Here is a 21044-nt window from a genome sequence, read left to right on the forward strand (position 1 = left end):
TTTTTAGTACAACTGAAAAAAAGGCCTAAGAAAAAACCATAAAAAGCACACCATAAACCATTTTTGATATAACATCTCTCATAATTGTGTACATGATACCTATTTAAAAGAATCAAAAGTAAACAATAATTTGTTTCCAGGGAAAAGAAAGGCAAACTTAAGTGAGTTTTCCAGTAGCTATCTCTCATTTTTAAAGGACCAAATATATAATTTTGAATTCTTAATCACATAATTGCCTGTTTATATCCTTTGGTTTACCAATTGTGAAATGACATATTCTTATAATTTAACTAAGTTTCTTATTAGAAGATTAATCTTGACCATCTTTGTTTTATTTTTATTAAATACCTTTTAATTTAATGTAATCAAATCTATACACCCAGTTTCTGCCAGAAAGCTTTCCAAGCTTCCCCAACATTTTTAAAATAGTATATTCTTATCCCCCAAACATAAATTGTTATATTTGTCAAATAAAAGATTATTATAATTATTTACTACAATGTTTTCTATGTCTACTCTGTTCCACTGATCCATCTTCCTACTTCTTAGCCAGTACCAGATAATTTTGGTTAATTACTGCCTTAATAAGATCTGGTAATGCCAAACCTTACTCTTTTACATTTTTTCCCCCATTAATTCCATTGATGTACTTTAACTTTTATTCTTCCAAAATGAATCTTATTATTTTTTCTAGTTCAAACAATTTTTCTTTAAAACAATTTAACAGAGATAGCACTAAGTAGATTAGGTTGGGGAGAAATTTTTATTTTCTACTCATGAATAATTAGTATTTCTCCAATTATGTAACTCTTGACTTTATTTGTATATCTAAAAAATTGTTTTATAATCAATGTTTCTGGATTTGTTTTGGCAGGTATTATTTCCCAGATACTTTAGGCAGTCTATTATTATTTTAAATGGGGTCATCTCTTTTTGAAGGGTTTTGTTGTGATATATAAAAATGCTGATGATTGTGGGTTTATTTCATATGCTGCTACTTTGTTAAAATTATTTTTTCTACTAACTTTTTAGCTAAATCTTTAGGACTTTCCAAGTTTATCACCATATTGTTTGTGGAGATAGTTTAATTTGGCCTATTCTGATTTGTTCACATTTCTTATTATAAAGAAAAACCCATTTACACCCATGCTTTAGTGTTCATAAGAAGAATGAGTATTGTATTTTGTCAAAAATACAAAATAAAGTTATTCCCATGACATTTTAAATAGTCAAACAGTATTTCAGCTTCTGGCTTGAAATTAAAACATCTTAACATTACTTTTCTCCTTTAACTATGTAGTTATTAAGATGTTCTTTATTTTTCTTATTCTGACTATCAATAGCAATGGGGCAAAAAAATATCTGTAGGAATACACCCTCAATTTCATCATTTTTAAAGTCAAAAGACTGTATTAATTCATAGATAAATGCTTCATATTTTTCACTAGAGAGAGCCATAAAACAATATTACAACATAGAAAAAAGCTGGGCCTCAAAATTTCCTAATCTGTAAAAATGCTTGACTAGATAAATAATGGTTTTCTCCAACTCTAAATCCTCTCAGCATCTAGTTCTACCGCAAAGTACAGAACATTTTATCCTTACCTTCTAAGTTCTACTGCTCGTCGTATTCTTTCTAGGCGTACTAGATGTTCTCGCATTCTCTGTTCCTTCATTTTTTCAAAAGGCAGTATATCTTTGCGACTTCTGTAATCTTTATCCTTCTTTTTATCTTGACTAGCTCTCTCCCTGTTCCTTGCCACCTGGGTGATTAGACAAAATTTACTAAGTTATACTATTAGATGATAAAAGGATTGCTAGAAAAAGATAGTTTCTATTTTTCTTGACATTTGGCCTACTCAGAATAGTGCAATCAAAGTATTTTAAAATTCAAAACTACAAAAGTGCCGGTAAACTGTTAATACCAGAAAAGTTGATAAAATAGATTTTTTTCATTTAGACTTACTTTATCATATCTCCCCCTTCTTGAGGATCTAGAGTGATCTCCTTTTGTTTGATCTAATATTACCATATGACCTGGGCTCTTTGCACCTAATGAAAAAAAGTAGGAAAAGCAAGTAAGTATGAATTACTCAAAATTAGAACATATTCAATTGTTTTATTCACATAAAAAAATTTCAAAAAACAATTAGCAGGGTGGCGGGTACTATCATGTAATCTTACATAACTAATCTGTACATATATAGAATGATTGAAAGGAATACAAAATAAAACCACTTTTAAAAAATACAGGTTGAGATTATGGCAAATGCCTTAAAAACAGAATGCTCAACCCTCTATATCCACTTTCTACATTAGACTTGTCATTTCATAAATATAGGTAATTTCTGTTAAGGAAAATCTCCACCAATACATTCAATACCAGCAAATCAACTTGAGGTGCCTTAGATACCAAAAGAACAACTACCATTTAGTCATAAAGCCATTTATGTCAAAGAGTCAAAACCTAGGCTTCCAAATGATTATGTCTCCCTCACCCACTATATCAGGCTTCATATTAACTTAGAAAAACACAAATTACCACTATCTATGTTATATGGTATTTTTGTTATTCTGTTAAACATTTCTCAATTACATTTTAATCAGCAACATTTTGGAGTTTTATAAGCGGTAAAACCAGGCCTCGAGTTTGGCATTTTTGCACTACATCATGTCTCCATTCGCCTAAACAAACACAATTCAGTGATTACACAGAAAGAGTCCAAAAGAAAAATACTAGCCTGATTGAAAAATTTTTACATTTTAGATCAGTAATGATTAAGGAAAGAACAACTATTTGATCATTTTTACCTTGACAATTAGCAACTTTAAACATTAAATATTAATCTCAACTTTATTGCTAAATATAAAATCATGTAGAATGATACATTAGAGAGAACAACAAATGGAAAAATAAAAGGTATGTTGCATACTTATTCGTTTCTTTTCTTCGCTTTTTTTAATTGACTCTGAAGTTGGGCCACTTGATCCATTATCACCCTTCTCATCTTTACCTTCTGCTTTCTTAGTATCCTTACTATCTTTTTTGTCAGATTTTTCTGATTTTTTCTCTTCTTTTTTGGTAGAAGCTTGAGTCCTAGTTAAAACCCCATAAAAGAAAAACCATGTAGTAAGAAATATTTCACTACACTACCAGAAATTTTGTGTGGTTTAATAATACCAGATAAATAAGTAAATTCTTACTTGCTAGTTTTATCACTTGTTGTAGATTTTTTATCTCCAGTACTTCTTCCTGAACTTGATTTTTCATCACTTTCTTTCTTTAATTCTTTCTTAGAAGGATCACCTTTTACCTGAAAAGTAAAAAACAAAACAAAACAAAACAAAAAAAACCAACCAGACTACAACATCATGCCAAAAATTTAAAGTCAAGGATATCTATCCCTGAAATTATTAATATTTATTAATTTACAGAATAAAGCAAAGCTTACTTTCTCAACAGAAATCTGTTGTCCATGAAGTTCAGTACGATGAAGGTGTGCAATACATCTAGCTACCTCAGTACTTGAAGACATAGTTACAATACCATAACATTTTGCTCCAGGACTTCGGGCATTTGTAACCACTTTTGCACTGAGTACCTAAGAGAAACAGGTTAAATATTACAAAATGTTACAAAATCATTTTAGAGACAAATACATGTGTACAATATAATCATATTCCTTTCAAATCTGAAAAAGAAAAGTTTCACTCTCCATTATTTTCAATATCACTCAAATTATCCTATACAGTCACTTATATAATTGATTAAAATTAGTTTGTTTAAATTACTTTAATGGGAACTGACATAGGATTATTAGCATAATTTCTATGTGTGTGCATAAAAGTATTTTAAAAAAGAAAGCATGCTTAATCAGCCATCTCCTGATTACAAAACAAAACAATAACAAGATTAAATTTTTGATATATTCTGCTATGAGTCTGTGGACATTTTCCAACAATAAAGATTATTCACTCATCCATACCTTCTCATCCTGTCCAACTCTTGCTTATGTCCAATAAATCCTTAGCAAGAGGTCCTTGCTCAATTTGCTGGGGAGTTTTATTCTTGATCTTGGCTTTGCAAGAGAACCTATATATACAGAACATCTGGGCTGTCCATGGTAATTCGGCAATCTGGCTACAAGACCAGCCAAACCTTTTTCTAATTTTATTTCTCTTATGTTTTATACCACATATCCTTTGCAAATCCTTTGTTGATCAATATCTAATTTATGCTCACTATGCACCTCTCCACTGCCCTTTGGGAGACCTGCAAATTTAATTCTTCAGAAATCACATTACTTCATCCTTTGCAGTTACATATCATTATGGGAGAATATTGGTGTTAAAAAGATGGACCTTTACTTCAAGAGAAAGCTCTGGGTCATTTAAAGCACTTCATAATCTCCCACATGCAATCCAGCCGTCTTTCCTCCTGCTATTCATTCCAGGGCCCAGTTCACTATGCATCTGCGGTGCCTAGCAAAGACATGCAACAATTGATCAGTTCCATAGGCTTGTCCATTTAATTTTACGTCAGGATCTGGACAATAGATATTCTTCGTCCACTTGGTTTCTTCTGTGAGAATAGTTAAGAATGTATTCAGTTGAGTGATTATGAATCTCATTTAGAAGATTTTGCAATGTCCCAAGGCTTGATGTAATTAGCATGTCATCCACAAACAAAAAGAATCCAGAGGACTCTCAATATCTATAAGAATTCCTCTTCATTTTGAACATCCTCTGTGAGAATAGAAAACATTTTCCCTATTTATAGTTTTAATTCAGGGAGCCAGGAAGTGAAGGCCATTTCCAATAAAATTATCTTTGTTATGGTTTTCAAAGAACTTAACATGATTTTAACATATATGCAGAAGGCAACTTGTTCAAAGTGTGCCTTTAAGATGGCATGTTGCTCCCATTATCTTAAATGTATTTTGAAGAGCCAATAAACAATAAGCACAGTGGATATCTTGCCTATGTTGTTGAGCAAGTTGTATAACCAAGATGTGGTACGGTTTAGAAGAGCATTTGCAAAAGCATGGCTGTTCTCTTCCCATACTTTGATCAAGGATGTCCTTGAAAAGTATGTAAATTATTTCCAGACTTTTGTAAAAATGGGAAAACAGGTTTACAGGTAAATAGTAGGGTTCAATTTTCTTGCTTATTTGTTTCTTTGATAAATGACTTTTTCTCCAAGTGTTTATTATCCTTCCTTCTTTCAGTAGGCTGAAAATAAAATTCCTGAAAATCTTTTAGAATTTTTCCCTCCTGAACAAGGATCACCTTTGCATGTACTTTCTTTGGTCCAGACAAATTTTCTATCTTTTTAAAAAATGTATTCTAGCTCATAGTAACTGATGGAGAGAATAATTTTAGTTTAATATAGTAATCTTGGCAGAATCTTCCTAAAAATTATCTATTTAAGTTTCAGCCTTAAATACTAGTGTTCAATTGATTCAATAGAGTCTCAAGGTTTATAAATCCTAATTTTTTCAAACTATTTTTACTGTTACCATATAATAAGTAAATTTCAGCTCTCTCCTTTATAAGAATTTACAAATGAATTTATATATAAAAGTGTGGCCATTAAATGTCTTATTTCTTGGCTTGATAAAAAGACAAAATATTCACTAAGTTTTCTGAAGTTGTTTTCCTTTCTGTAACTGATTTTACATCTGTTAGATTTCATAGGGGAATGTTAAAGAGAATGTCAGAGTTTAGTATCCATTTCTTTTTGGTATCATGCTTTTAAAAATAGATTGAAATTGACTAAAAATCAATTTCTTCCATTTGGTACTGATATTGACCTAAAGTCTAATAAACTCATGTTGAATGTTGAACTTGTATACAAACAACTGATGTCACTAACAACTAATTATTTATAGATGTTAAGATAATCCATTGAAACAATGAACAGGATGCTCTCAGAAAAAAAAAAAAACCTGGAAAGTCCACTATAAACTCAAGCAAAATGAAATGTACTGTATACAGTAATAACAATGTTCTAGGATGACCAGCTATAAATGACATTGTAATTCTCAGTTGTGGATGACAATTATCCACAACTACTCTGAAGGACATATGACAAAAAATTCTATCCAAAGCCAGAGAAGGAACTGAAGTATATTCTCTCTTATCTTTCTCTTTTCAAAAAAATTTTTTTGAGGATTTTAATTTTCATTAGGATCGGAGGATCTATGTTTTCTTTCACAATTTAACTTTTATGGAACTGCTTTGGATATAACTTCACATTTGGTTTTTTAACTGTGAATGGGGATAAGGGAAAGAGAACATAGAACTCAAAAATTAGAAAAAAAAGTAAAAAAGTTTTTTTAAAACAGGAAATGTTAAGATAATTTAAAAAATATACATATATAGTTCATTTTACTTTTGTCATGGTATTAGATGCATGCTATGCCCAATATCCCCACTGACTTCTTTAAGAATTTATTCACGACATAAAATAACACCATTTGGCATTTTAATTCTAACAATGATCAATCAATGTTCACTACTAAGGAACTGGCACCCTAGAAAGAAACACAGATAAAACTTTTCCTATCAGGGGATCTAAGGACGTGACTTCAAACTGGATAGGCAATGGGAAACGACTATCAGGAGATCACAGAGATCTACAGTAGGGAGATTTAAAAAAAAAAAAAAAAAAGAGAGAGAGAGAGAGAAGGAAAAAAAAAACCGAAACTCCAAAGATAAGGGTAATATGTTGAATTGAACAGGTATGTAATTAACAGGTAAGTAAATTATGAAGGAATGAGTTTTAGCCAAGTATTTTTAGATGAAACTATCATTTTTCATAGTAACCCTTATATAAATGTTCCTGGGCTCTCTAGCAACCAAATATTAAAATTTAAGTGTTTTTTCCTTGGGTGTTAACATATATTTTTTAGACATACTAGGGAAGTTTTAAACAAAAAATTTAAGCCACATTTTATATTTTGAAAGCCATAGTATTATAAGCACAAAAAATGAAATTGCCTTAACATTACCTGAAAGATAGATCAACTCAAATTCTGAAAGTCAAAAATGAGAGCTCAAGGATTCTATAATCCATAGCATGCAAAAAATTCAAGTAAATTTTAAATAAAAGAAAAAATAGCTATTTATTAGGAAAAGATCCTGGAATATTACAAATAGGTATACACTAACTATAAATATTGGTCCCAAAGTGATTTCTAGTCATATTAATGGATATCCTTGAATATAATTTCTACAACTTCTCCTAATGATTATACTTTTAAGGGCCCCCAAGGCAGAGGGAAAAAGAGGGGACAGCAACCTATCAAAAAACCTTAAAGTGGGGCTTGTGGTTGTATACAATATAAACTTTTGGTTACATATATTTCAATTAACAATCAATATTCTATGTGACTAGTTTTCAATTTAAGCAATTTCTGCTTTGGAAAAAATGTAATTCTCTAGATTTTTAAAAGGAGAGTTATAAAACATGTTTTAAACATAAATAAATATTTGCAAATTCTATCTTAAATTTAGCACAGAAAAAAAAGGGTTATCCCAAGCTCATAGACTTTAGGAAAAATGATAAGCATTTTGAAAAACCCTATTATGCTAGATCACAACTCCTGTTATAATGCATATAATAGCAAACTTGGTTATGAGACCATACTAAATTTCCCAAGCTCAGTTTTTAAAGGAGTTGACAGCCATTTCAACAAGTCATTATGATATAATTACTTATAACTAGCCAGTAACATTAATTCCTTTTAGATATTCTAATTTAACCAAAGTTCTAACTATACAGGTAATTATTAAGTATTATTCTCCAATAAATTAAAACTAACTTCCAAGCTCACTTAAATCATTAAAACATTACACAGAACACTAACACAAAACAGCTCAATGATTATGTCTAATGATGATCACATAATTTGTAATAGTGTAACAATTACTTTGATATATACTATTCTGAAACACACCATCTAACTTTTAACACTCCTATGTGCAAATATATATGTATATGTGTGTGTGTGTGTGTGTATAATACTGTACTGAATGTAAATATACACTAGAAATGTGCTTAAATTGGTGAAAGAATACCTTTCCATATTTGCCAAAGAGATTCTTCAAATCAGCTGCTTTGGTATTAGAAGAAAGTCCACTAACCCAGAGATTTCTAGTTGAGCTTCCACTGCTGCCACTAGTGCTACTTGTACTTCCTGAAACAGATTTCATATCAAATGTTGAAGTATGGTAACAAAATTTGTGTATGTATGCATAAGAGATATGCAATGTCTTAATGTATAAAAAGGCAAGATTGTTCACATGTCTTCAAAAACCACAATTTATAAACATAAAAATTCCATTTTGAGGGAGAAGGGAGTATAGAGAAGTAAGCTACAAAACAAACAATCTGACAATTTAAAAGTGATGTATTCTCCTATCTTCAGAAGAAAAAAAAAAAAACCCTAAGCAATCTTATTATTCCAAAAAACATGGATGTAAAATGATATCTACCTTCCTATTCCACCAACAGGTAAGTAAAAGTAGAATAGGAAGAAGCTGGACTGGAGGAAAGCAATTGCTGACTGCATCTCTCCTGTGAAGACTAAATATGCAGAATGGGAGAAGGGTACAAAGTGATTTAAAAGATGTTACCAAGTAAATGAGTAATAACCAAATTTGGTTATCAGCTAATCTCCATTACTATTTTGGATAAGAGAAAATGGACATTAATTGAAGAAAAAATGGCTCTGAGGTTTAAGAGAAAGCATCTTTTGGACTGCTGAGTTTGTAAGATAGTATGTTATATAATCTTTAGGATAAAATCCTAAAGAGAGTTAAGTGCCATAGTTGGTAAGACCATTTATCTGGAGTAGGGAAGACCTGAGTGCAAATCCAGTTTCAGACACTTACTAGCTGTGTGAACCCCGAGCAAGTCACTTAACCATTCTGGGCCTCAGTTTCCTCATCTGTAAAATGGGATGAAAATAATAGCACCTACCTCACAGGGTGATCATGAGGATTAAATAAGATAATGTTTATTAAACACTTTGTAAAAACTGTAAAGTACTATATACGTGTTAGGTTTTAAACTGTAAGTGAATACAATACATGGGGATATTTTAATGTCTTTCCTGCATTCAAATGATCATTTACTATAGATTGAATGCCAGGTCTGGAGAAATAGAAAATTTGTCACTGTTATGTGCCGCGCCTCTTCAAAGATGATACAAAAAGGGCAATATAACTATCGTGAGTGGAGGAACAGCAATGAAAAATTGTGGTTAATCAACAACTGTCAATAATAAAGTTGCCGTGTGTATATATAAATAAACACCACTCTTTTCAGATTATTAATTTTTGGTGTTAGTTTAATTTTACAAACTAAACAATCTCACACCCTTTAAATTTTATTTATTTTTGCTAGTTTTACTTATTAAAAAGGACCACCATAATGAATGCCAACTATCATGATATAGATCAGGGTTGGGGCCTCCTGAAATCTTCTCAAATGGAGTGTTTTATATAAAGGTTATAATTCACAAGCATTAGGTAATATGATTTAATAGCCTTATATTTCATTTATTGTTTTGTATAAAACACTCCCATCAAGGAAAAAATGAATTATTTTCTTAAATATACTTAAAGCATTTCATTTTTTAAAAACAAACCAAAAAAACCCTACACTTAGAAAAAATGGATTTAATTAAGAGTTCTAATGTACTTTAAAGTCTATGTAAGAGTAACACAGGGACTGAGAAAATGATAGGGAGAACAGAAGAAACTTAGCAGTAATATCTAAGAGGTAATATTTCTAAGCCTTTCTAATAATTATGCACTTACATCACTGAATTACATATGTAAGAATCCCCACTTCCCAATATTCTAAGGGTGACATGCACTGCTTCTAACAATCAAGTGCTTTATATATATAAGTATTATGTATCTGATAATGTATTATTTTTAAAATGAGTAAAACAATTAAAAGATGGAGATACTACAAAAACCCATATATTGTTTGAAGGTTCCAGACTTTGGAAATATAATAACATATTTCAATTAGGACAGGAATTGCTAACTCTGGAAAATATGCCACACTGTAAATAATGATAAAAAGTCATTACCTTTGTCATCCTTAGATGATGTCTTGCTTTCTTTAGATTCCTTTGAAGAGCTAAAGAAGCAAATCACCAGAAAAAAGTTGAAAAAATTGAACTACTTGCTAGGTAACACATTTCAAACTACTGCTATTGATACAATTAACAATTCCAAAGGGCTGGATTGGGTTATTTGAACAAATGACTCCCTTGGGATTCTTGCACTGATTTTCCCCAAGATGCCTGAAGATCTAGATTTTCTGACAATTCTATTCAGTGGATATATGGCCATCTTCTCCAGATTTCAGGAATGGGACTTGACTTCATTTTGTGTTCTTAGAACTGATAGCTGTTCATTACCATCATCACAAGGATTTTAAAAATAAAACACAAAAAACTCGTCAATTTGAAAAAAAAAAAAAAACACAAATAAATGCTGACAATTCGACAATGCAATCAGTAGGACAAACTGTATATACGAAGATCTTGATTTTTTTTTTTTAAAAAGTAACTTATGACGTTCAAAAAATTATAGGCAGGATCATAAGATACTAATTACTGTACAAGGTTCTTGATGCTACCCCCTTAATGTAGAGTGATCTTATTGAATGCTGGAACTCAGTATCGTAAAGAACTGACATAGAAAAACAAACCTCTTTGCTTGACCAGAGGCCCCAGTAGACGAGGGCCCTTTCTTCAAAGTATCCTTTTCTTTGTCTCCAGATTCTGCTTTCTTAGAACTTTCTCTGGCTTCCTTCTCGACAGCATCACCCTTCACGCCGTCTTCCTTCTTACCATCTTTATGGCTCTCGTTCATCTCATAATCTTTGCTTTCCTTCTCCAGGCTCTGTGCAATGGCATCCTGCCCATCTTTTGGCTTACTTGCTTCAGAATCTGTAATTTTCACATTTTTACCTGTTTCTAGGAGGTCATCACCATCAAAATCCAGAGTGATGGCATCTTCAGCCTGGATTGTGACCGAAATGTTGTCATCCTCAGCTTCTTTCACAGACGTGTTACCTTCCATCTCTTCATGAGCTGTCTGATCAGCCTCAGCTAGGTTCTCTTCTGAAGGAAGAGGTTTAGATACTTCTTGTGTACCATCACCAGAACCTGCTATATCTAAGAGGATTTAACAGGAATAAATATGGCAAAACAAGAAGTTTAAACAATTTCATATTCATAAGCTAGATTAGGACCTAGAAAATACAAATTATTAGCACTGATGGAAGGTAAGAAAAAAAAAACACAAGGGTATTAACACAAACAATCCTTTACCCAGGATCACTCATTCTTCATGAGAAAAAATAAAATTTTCTACATACAAATACCATCAAACAACAATAGTGAGAAAATGGTTCTATCCAGGAGATACCGGTTCTTCACATCTGCTTCTATGTTAATGCCATATCGAAGTATTTCCTCCATGAGAATTTTAAATATACAGATTGACTATTCAATGTTCTAGACATCATAATTTAAGACTTGTGACCTTCAGGATTATGCAGCATCATGATTCCTTAAAAAAGTTTACAGTCTAAGATAAGGGTCAAAATTGGTCAAAGTATTTCAGGGTCCTGTCTTTTCAGTCTTCCAATTCAGCTGTTGACTGGTGCAGTCCAGAATCATACACAAAGATGATGTAGAAGGCTCTGAAGATGAACTTCTCCAAATATCCCGAGTAAAATGGCTATTTTCTGTCTTCCTCCTCCTCCTCCTCCTCCTCACTTCACAGATATTCAACAATGTTCAGTCAGTCCCACAATTATCATGTTCAACGATTTCTTTCTTGCACTCCCCAAAACAAAGAGACTTCATTCAGGTTTATGGTCCCTGGAAAACATTTTCAGTCTGCAGCTTTACTCGATAGCTTCACTATTTTATCAGGCTGCCTTGCTTAAAACACTGTTCCATGTCCTTTCTAGTCCAAAGTATGTAGAATCCTTTGCTTTCTATCCAAGAAGTCTTCTGAAACTTCTTGATGACCAGATGTGTAGTAACATCCTGTGGCTGTACTTGTGGTTTCATCGGATGGTTCTTTTATGCCACTGAAACTCTCAAAAGGCTCTGCATGGAAGTTTCAGGTAAGCTGCTCTTTAAGCAAAGCACACTGCCATTTTCGAGCAGCAACAAATGAAAATCAAGTTTTGATGGTGATCCACTTTCAGTACTAGTTGTAAAATTCAAATACAGTCAACATACTAGGGATCCGGGAGCACGTATGAGTTACTGCAGTATAGCTTATGTGCATCAACTTACCGTCTGCTAGAAATGATTTAAAAATTTTTTAATAGGATTAAAATTGGCTTAATGAAATGCACATTTAGTAATATATCTACCACAGTAACTGATATGTACTATTTAGCTAAAAGAAATCTTAATTTTAAAAATAAAGACATTAAAAAAAAAGTTAATATATTGTACTTAATTCACCTAACTAATTACCATAAGACAAACCCATTTTAAAAGTAAGGTTCAAGTCAAGAATTCTTTAATCACTTCCTCCTATTTTTCCATTTTCAGAATCTCTGCAACCCTTTTAACTCTATTTAACGTCAAACATACCTTTTTCCTTTTCTTCTTCTTCACCATCCTGAAATTCAAAAAAATAATCAAATGTAAATATTATTTCAATGATAACTTCAAATATATATAAAAACAAGAATTGCTAAGTTTTGAAGTACTCTATTTCCCTGAACTCCATTAACATAAATGCAGCCTGTTGTAAGTATATTTTATTTGGAAGACAAAGGTACACTATACACTTAAGGATATTTCAATAATTTAAATATTATAATAGTTTTCACATAGGGAATTTTAATAAAATTCACATAGTGCTGTTTCCTCTTACAACTCAACAGTACAAAGGTTATATTAAAGTTACAATGTTCAGGGAAGTAACAAAGAGCTTATTCTGAAGGCCCTGTCTGTTTTCATGGGATTGTAAAGGTCCCATAAAGGTCAAAACTAAAACCAAACATACACCTTTCATTTGACTAGAAGTGAAATTATAAAAAACATTAAATTCCAAAATCATCCATATAAAAAAAGGGATAGCAGGAAATGAAAAAACACAAAAATTGTTTTTATGTAAAATGCATCATATTTGAAGCATATCTTACCTGAAACTATTTATAAAAATTCATTTTTATTTCAAACTCACCCTGAACTTATGCTATAAGAAACTACCCAATATAAAAAACATTCTATTGTATGTAATGCAAATTAATACAGATTAAGGCAAGATACATTTAATTATTCTGAATCTTACAAACATACCAAGATTTCATTAAAGGTTTAAAAATTACATTTGTTTTCTCAAAAGTGTCAAAAACAAATTACCAGTTACAGATTTATCAGGAATCACCATAAATAAGTAGTAATATAATTAATGTAAAACTAAAGGAAATGAATTGTTTTAGGAAATATGCTAGTAGGTTCAAAGCAACAGTCAATGTATTAATTATTCTCCCCCTCAACCCACTGCAATTGGGGTTAAGTGACTTGCCCAGGGTTACACAACTAGGAAGTATTTAAGTGTTTGAGGTCAGATTTCAACTCAGGTCCTGCTGACTTCAGGGCAGGCTGTCCCTGTATTAATTACTTTTAAAGTTCCATTATGATTAAGATTCACAGAACCTTATAATAATATCATTTTGTTATATGGTGGATGTAAATACATATTTTTTGAAATCAGTTAAAGGACCTGGATAGGATAACCAGATATTGGGGAAAAAAAAAAAAAACACTAACAAAAAACAAAAACACTTTTAAATCCCATGGGGGGGAAAGGAAGCTTATCAAAGTAAATGATATTCTAATCTTTTTTCCTTGTTTTGTGTATTGTTATTTTACTTAGCTGGGTAGTTGAGAGTTGGTGAAATGAAAAAGAATAAGAAGAACTGCAAAGTGATTGCTCTTTGAGATCATAAATCAATGTATAGAGTCTAGCACTAAAAAACAAAAAAAAACAAACAAAAAAAAAAAAAAACAAAAAAACAAAAACAAACAAACCACTACCATCATTTGTTTAAGAACTCCCAGAAAGAACTTTACTCTTGTGTCATAATGAAAGTATTGTATTTGGAGGTACAAGAATCTGATTTCAAATCAAATCCATTACTACCTCCTATGAGATCTTAGACAAAGTAAAAGAAGTGGCTAAACTAGATGATACTTATGACTTCTTCGATGGCTTTGCATTTAGGATGTTATACAAATAAGTCAGGCCTACAACTTGGAAAAATTAAGTTATTAGCCCACCATCACAAATATATGTAAAAGGCAGGAGTTAAAAACCCAAAATCTTCCTGACTCTAAGGTTGGCTCAGAACAAATGCACTAAGGTAACAAAGGTTCTAAATATACGAAGTTAATTAACAAAGACAATAGGCCTGTTATCAACTGCACCTCTAATAATAATTTAGTTTACTAAAAATAATTTGTTTACCAAATTAAACAAAACATTAAATTATCTCTTTTAGGTAATCTGAAAACAATATAAAATTTAATATATGATGAGAGTACACAGTTATCTTTATATATTTAAACAACATTTGAGTCATTCTAAACAAGCAAGCTAGGCACTTTAATGATTTTTCTATCGACAGTGTGCCTGTGCACTCTGTGACGAAAACACCTGCAAAGCAATAAATCAGTCTTACTATGTAGCCAACGAAGACACGAATTCATGACTCTACCATTCTCATCCAAACCCTAACCCAGAGAGCCAAATTTAAGGGAATTTAAATGAGAAATGCTGAGCAAAATAGAAAAGATAAAACAGATTTTACTCTGTATCACATCAATTTTGCCCTATGTTATGATGAATTTGGGTTTACAATATCTAGCCAAAGACAGAAGGCCATACACTAAATCTCTGCTTCTGGCATGCCATCTTTTACCTTACATTCTGGAGACTGTGATGCACACAATTTTCTATCGGCAAGCTGAAGTAAACAATTATTTTCTGTTACTTTATTAAAAAAAAATCTCCTAAACATCAAAGAGTCTTTATAAGCTATGGCTATGTGGAAGGCATTGTGCTTCATAAGAAAAAAAGGGATAGCCTCCTTCCTCACAAGAAAATGAGGTCTCCTAGAAAGCATGAAGAGCCATGATCTAATAAATTAAATTATTTCATAGAAGGCTGGGATGAAAACTATAAAAATCAAGTTCTTTTAAAATGTCTAATAAATATCTGTAATCAGTGTATCTACTAGCTTCAGAGGAATTTGCATGCTGATTGAGAAAAAAGAACAAATGCGCTGAAATTCAGTATTGTGATTGTATGGTTTTAGCTATAAGAGCTAGAGATAATTCAAAGAAGACAGTGTAAGGAATACTACTAGTCCAAGAAATACAGCAAAGCTTGCTTTTGTTGGGGAGAGGGGGAAGAGGGGAGAGGAAAAGGAGCACTTTCCAAATGACTGACTCAATTATGTCAGGTGTTAATTTTACTAGAGGGATCCCTTGTGAACGTGTTATCTGTGGAATAGTGAATTTATCTAAAGAATACTTCAAAAAATTTTCAATGATTAGTTAAAAATGTCTAGGTTCTATTTTTTAAATGGTTTTGAGAGTTGTACTTCTCAAAACAGGTTTGGAAATAATCTTCTGGAAAAGTCACTGTAGAAGCCATGCACAATATGATTATTTTAAAAAACTCAAATCTTTTCCAAGATTGAAAGGGCTGGCCAATGGAAAATATTTTAAAAATTAACTCTAAGGGTAACAAGACAATTTCTACATAAATAACCTTTCAAAAATTTAAAAAGGATTGTCTATAGGATATGAAAGACCATATTAAGGATTTAATCTTATGAATTACAGGAAATAAAAAATACTAATTATGTAGCAGAAGACTTTCTGTCCCAAGCAAAGTACATCCTAAACACTGTTTTGGTAAGTTCCCCATCACCTTGTGATGGAACTAGAACTTTGTTGAACTAGCTGTCAGAGACAATTCTCCATTAATTAAAAAAAAAAACCATTCTAACCAGAACAAGCCTTATGTTTTAAAATGGTAAAAATACCAGTTGAAGAAAAATTAAAGTCATCCATAATCATTAAAAAAAAAAAAAAGCTCTAGATCATTACTGATTAGAAAAATGCAAATTAAAACTCTGAAGTACAACCTACTCATACCTCTCAGATTGGTCAAGATGACAGGAAAAGATAATGATAAATGTTGGAGGGGATGAAGGAAAACTGGGATACCAATGCATTGTTGGTGAAGTTGTGAACTGATCCAGCCATTCTGGGACAATACCCAAAGAGCTACCAAACTATGCATACCCTTTGATCCAGCAGTGTCTTAATGGAGTTGTATCCTGGAGAGATCATACAAGAGGGAAAAGAACCCAAATGTGAAAAAATGTTTGTAGAAGCTATTTTTGTAATAGTACGAATTGGAAAATGAGCAGATGCCTATCCACTAGGGAATTGATGAATAAGTTATGGTACAGGAATGTAATGAATGGAATACTATTGTTCCATGATTGTCTGATTTCAGAAAAGCCAGGAAAGAATTATATGAACTGATGCAGAGTAAAGCAAGCAGAACCAGAACATTGTACACAACAACAGCAAGATTAGATGATAAATGACTATGATCCAAGGCAATTCCAATAAACTTTTGATGGAAAATGTCATCACATCCAGAAAAAGGACTACAAAGACTGAAAGGGAATGGAAGTGTATTGTTTTCATCTTTTTGTTTTGTTGTTTTTTTTTCTTGTGGTTTTCCTTTTTGTTCTGATTTTTCTTTTCAAACATGATTCACATGGAAATATAATAAGTGTGTGTGTGCGTGCTGGCTAGCTTGGGGAAGGGGGGGAAATCAAGTGAGAGAGGGAGAAAAAAAAAACTGAAATGCAAAATCTTTTAAAAATGAATGTTGAATATTTTAACATGTATGGGAAGACCTGCCATCTAAGGGAAGGGTGGGGAGAAGAGAAAATTTTGAACAGGGGGCAGCTAGGTGGCGCAGTGGATAGAGCACCAGCCCTGAAGTCAGGAGGACCTGAGTTCAAATCTGGTCTCAGACACTGTTTAGCTGTGTGACCCTGGGCAAGTCACTTAAGCCCAATTGCCTCAGCAAAAAAGAAAATTTGGAACAGAAGGTTTTGCAAGGATCAGTGTTGAAAAATTACCCAGGCATATGTTTTGTAAATAAAAACCTATAATAAAAATAATAATAAAGAAAAAAATGAATGTTGAAAATCTTTTACCAGTAACTAACTGGAAAAATATGTAATATCAAAACAAAATTTTTTAAAAAGTCATCACATTTTACAGAATCAAGAGATCATGTCATTCACAGATGAGGAAGAACAGGTCTGGACAGGTCAAGTAGTAATAAGAAACAGAGGATATGAAGTCTAATCTTTATCCAGATTCAGTTTCTACACATCTGATTGAAAAATTAAATTTAAAAATCCCCTAGAGTATTATAACATTCCCATGATTAAATTTCTAAAAAGCACAAACTATACACAGTAGTTTTTAAAGAAAATTTTCAAAATTTAAGCATAGATACAAAACAACAAAGCATTGGTTTCACAAAGGCTAAAAATCACTGACTCAAGAGGCAAGTGTTTCAGAGTAGAAATGCAGTTTCACTTATAGCCCTTGTGTAAAATGGTACAAAAATCTTCTTATGGGTTCAGTAATTCTTAAGTTACTTTTCTAGCAACTGAAATATTAATACATAGTATATGAATTCAAATCATCATGTAAATTAAGAACGTTTTATGCATAATTTTAGGTCAAAATAAGTTCACTTTATTAAACCTTTGCTTCCCACCCAAAATCAAATAAATAAAACAATGTTAAACTTACTGGAACTGTAAGAAAGGTATCATCTTCACCTTCTTGACCTTCATTTTCCTATGTAAAAGGAAGTAATAAATTTGGTTGAATAAAGTATGTAGGCAATGTGAAAATAATTTTTAACAATTTGAAATAGCTTATCCATGTGTCATGTTTTCTATTAGAACATCTGCTAAATCAACATTTAATAATGATTCCTTTCACTATAGAATTTTTATGTCCCTTAATATTCACGAATCAGAAAAATTCTCCTTAAACTCCTTTAAAAAGAGAGAAAAGTAATTATTTTAATATCAACATCAGATTCCAAGTTCACCTACTTTCAAAAACAGGGTTTAAAACAGATGCAATATAATTCACATTAAATAGCTGAATAAATGCTAAATTAATTAGTTAAATATCTGGTTAAATATTTAGGGGCCAAACATGACTATACACAATTGACTAGAAAAATAATTAGGTCTTTGTGACTTGAAAAAGGGAGGAAGTAGATTGAGCAACAGTTAAGTGATAAAATACCTGATTTTCAAGGTCTTTTTCTTTGCCTTGTATTGCTTCTGTCTGTTTTAATTCATGATCTTTTTTATGCTGTTCAGCAGCAGACAAGTCTTTGGAATTATTTTCTTCATCATTTTCCATAAATTCTTCAGAGTCCTTTAGTTCATCATTTCCATCTGGATCACTGGTCTCTTGATTCTCTGATTCACTTTCCTTTTAATGTCAAGAACATTTGGTAAAACCAAAGCCATCAGCTTGAGTATCATTACTATCTTATTTTTTCAAAGGATAATTTTCTAACCTAATCTTTTAATAGTATATCCTCCTCCCCCCAAAATTTTGAATTGACATTGTTGTTTTATTCTAGAAACAATGTTCCAACACTTTAAATTTGCAAATCAACTACACTCTGTAAAATGACAGGCATTGTTAAGCAAAGTAAATGAAGCCTATGTGTTTTGAGTGCCAAGTCTCACATTTTTGTGGAAGAACAAAACTTAAATTACTTAAGATATTCTGAACTTCCAAAATATTATTATACAATTCCCAAGCATTTTGGGTGCTGTAGAAAAGAGATGATTCCACAAAAAATAAATTTCACCATTCCTACAAGCCATATTTCAAAGAAAAATCTCTTAAACCATTGCAAATATTGGTTTTGAGCAAATGTGGTAACTGATTACAGAAGCTTGTTGTATGGCACACTGTACCAATTAATCTTAACCATTTTGGTTTGGGACATGGTTACCTCTTTCAATACATGTTCACAAACAACGTTCCCTCTTCTTATGTTGTGAGTGGATGACCATGCTATTGAACAAACTATGAAGACTGAGCATATACGAAACAGTTTAGTGTTGCAAATAAAACAGTTAAACTGAAATAATTAATGCTATGTATAATTAATATGCTACATAGAATTAAGCATAAATACCAAGCAGTTCCCATAATGACTGCAATTAATACTACTTGATAAATACAAATTAAAGGAGGGGAAGTAGAAAAGGATACCAGACAAATCAGCAAGTTTTCTAGTTCCAAAAAGCTAGAGAAGCCCTTAACTAAGCCAGCAAGGGGTGCCATGTTCAGTAAAGGAAAATGAAGCCAAGGATGGGGCATCATTCTTGAAGAAGGGAGCCAGCCAGTACATCTCTGATAATATATTTTGTTTGTGTGTGTGTGTTTGTGGGAGGAAAAGAAAAGAGGAGGATATTTCTAAGTCCCAGATTCAGACAACCTGGATCACAGGTATTCTTTGCTATAGGAATGGAAGGTCCAAAGTTCAGTGCACAACTTGGGTTACTGATCTACAAGTTCTGCTTATTTTATCCAAGATAGCTTGGGAGAAAATTTGAGGGTCTAGGAATAAGAGGGTTTTTTTTTTTTTCCTTTTCTCTTCTAAAATTTAGACATTATAATGCTTTAAGGAAAATCATCGCAGCAAAAGAGGCAGAAGTTTCCCCAGAAAACTTGAAATTACATCAATTGCAATATTGGAGAGAGGTAAATAATTTGTTCCTTAATTACTTTCCTAGTTGAAATGCTCTATTATAGGATACTTCCAAGGAAAGCCAAGTCAGAGGGAGGGAGATTATTAACTGAAGGACACCCAGACCTTAAAAGAAAACTGACACCTGGACATGTGAAAAGTTCTGGAAGCATAAGGGAAAATGATAGAACACAAATAAACAAACAAATAAATAAAAGGAAAAAAACACCTTTTATCTTTGAAAATGTCCTGAATATCCCAAATACTACCAGCTCCACATATGTCCCTCTCTGTATATGAGTGCCTCCCAAAATGGGTCCAGCAAGTATGTACAAGGGTACTTTCTACAAGCTAAACCAATGTGTTAGTTTCCTAGCTTATTAGTTTTCAAGTCCATCTTTAATCTATCCAGGTATAGCTCACCTTAGAGGAAAGGAACTCTTTAGAGACATTTAGAAACATTCAACTTGTAGACAAAATACAGACAAAATATGTGATATCTACACTTACTAGGTAGCTATTCTTAATCTTCCTTAAGCCTAAATTAATTCATGTTTAAAATGGGGGAAATGATATTTGCTCATTCTAAGTCATAGTATTGATCTGAGAATCAAATAGCACTATCGATGACAGTATTGTTATGAAAATCAAAGAAAATACTTTGTTATATGCTTTGGAAGTTACAAAATGCAAACAATAGCACTACATCAGCAACTTTGTCTCTAATGTGCACCAATGTAAGGGGGGGAAAAGGGTAACAATTATTGTATCTGATTATAAACATAGTAACAGCCTTTCTTTCTTTGAAATGACACTTAACTGCCTTAAACCCTTGGTTCTATTCAGAGAGAAATTAACTATTCAAGTCAAGTATTTAAAACTTTACCTTGACAAATGTATCATCTTCCACTGAAGCATCTCCACTTAGTTCGTCTGTTTCTTGTTTTTTACCTAAAAAAAAAAAAAAAAAAAAAAAAAAAAAAATCAAACTGGGCTAGAGCTCCTGGTGTTTCATCATTTTAAGAGCAGAAAATATAGAATGTGATACATAATTAATGGATAATAAATACAGAACAGTATGGGAATACAAAAATAAAATTAGGAAATATACACGACTATAGCAACTTAACTGGAAAGAGCAA

The 21044-nt window shown here is 31.9% G+C and overlaps 1 protein-coding gene across 5 annotated transcripts in view; it reads right to left on the minus strand.

Annotated features, from left to right (window-relative positions):
- The window catches only part of SLTM (SAFB like transcription modulator), a 39804-nt gene that overhangs the window by 7822 nt on the left and 10938 nt on the right, over positions 1–21044 (minus strand). Inside the window, exons 3-15 of one of the 5 annotated variants that reach the window (XM_051980737.1) lie at positions 20789–20853; positions 18435–18626; positions 17925–17972; positions 12648–12675; positions 11103–11150; positions 10736–10976; positions 10110–10159; positions 8083–8201; positions 3453–3602; positions 3205–3314; positions 2934–3097; positions 1967–2052; positions 1606–1763 (exon numbers count right to left, since the gene is read on the minus strand). In XM_051980737.1, coding sequence (XP_051836697.1) covers positions 1606–1763; positions 1967–2052; positions 2934–3097; positions 3205–3314; positions 3453–3602; positions 8083–8201; positions 10110–10159; positions 10736–10976; positions 11103–11150; positions 12648–12675; positions 17925–17972; positions 18435–18626; positions 20789–20853 — 1459 coding nt within the window. Of the gene's footprint in view, positions 1–1605; positions 1764–1966; positions 2053–2933; positions 3098–3204; positions 3315–3452; positions 3603–8082; positions 8202–10109; positions 10160–10735; positions 11205–12647; positions 12676–17924; positions 17973–18434; positions 18627–20788; positions 20854–21044 lie in introns of all 5 variants that reach the window. The other 4 variants (XM_051980736.1, XM_051980738.1, XM_051980735.1 and 1 more) reach the window with 4 other exon arrangements.

This window comes from Antechinus flavipes, chromosome 2 (genome assembly GCF_016432865.1).
Source record: "Antechinus flavipes isolate AdamAnt ecotype Samford, QLD, Australia chromosome 2, AdamAnt_v2, whole genome shotgun sequence".
NCBI lineage: Eukaryota > Metazoa > Chordata > Mammalia > Dasyuromorphia > Dasyuridae > Antechinus > Antechinus flavipes.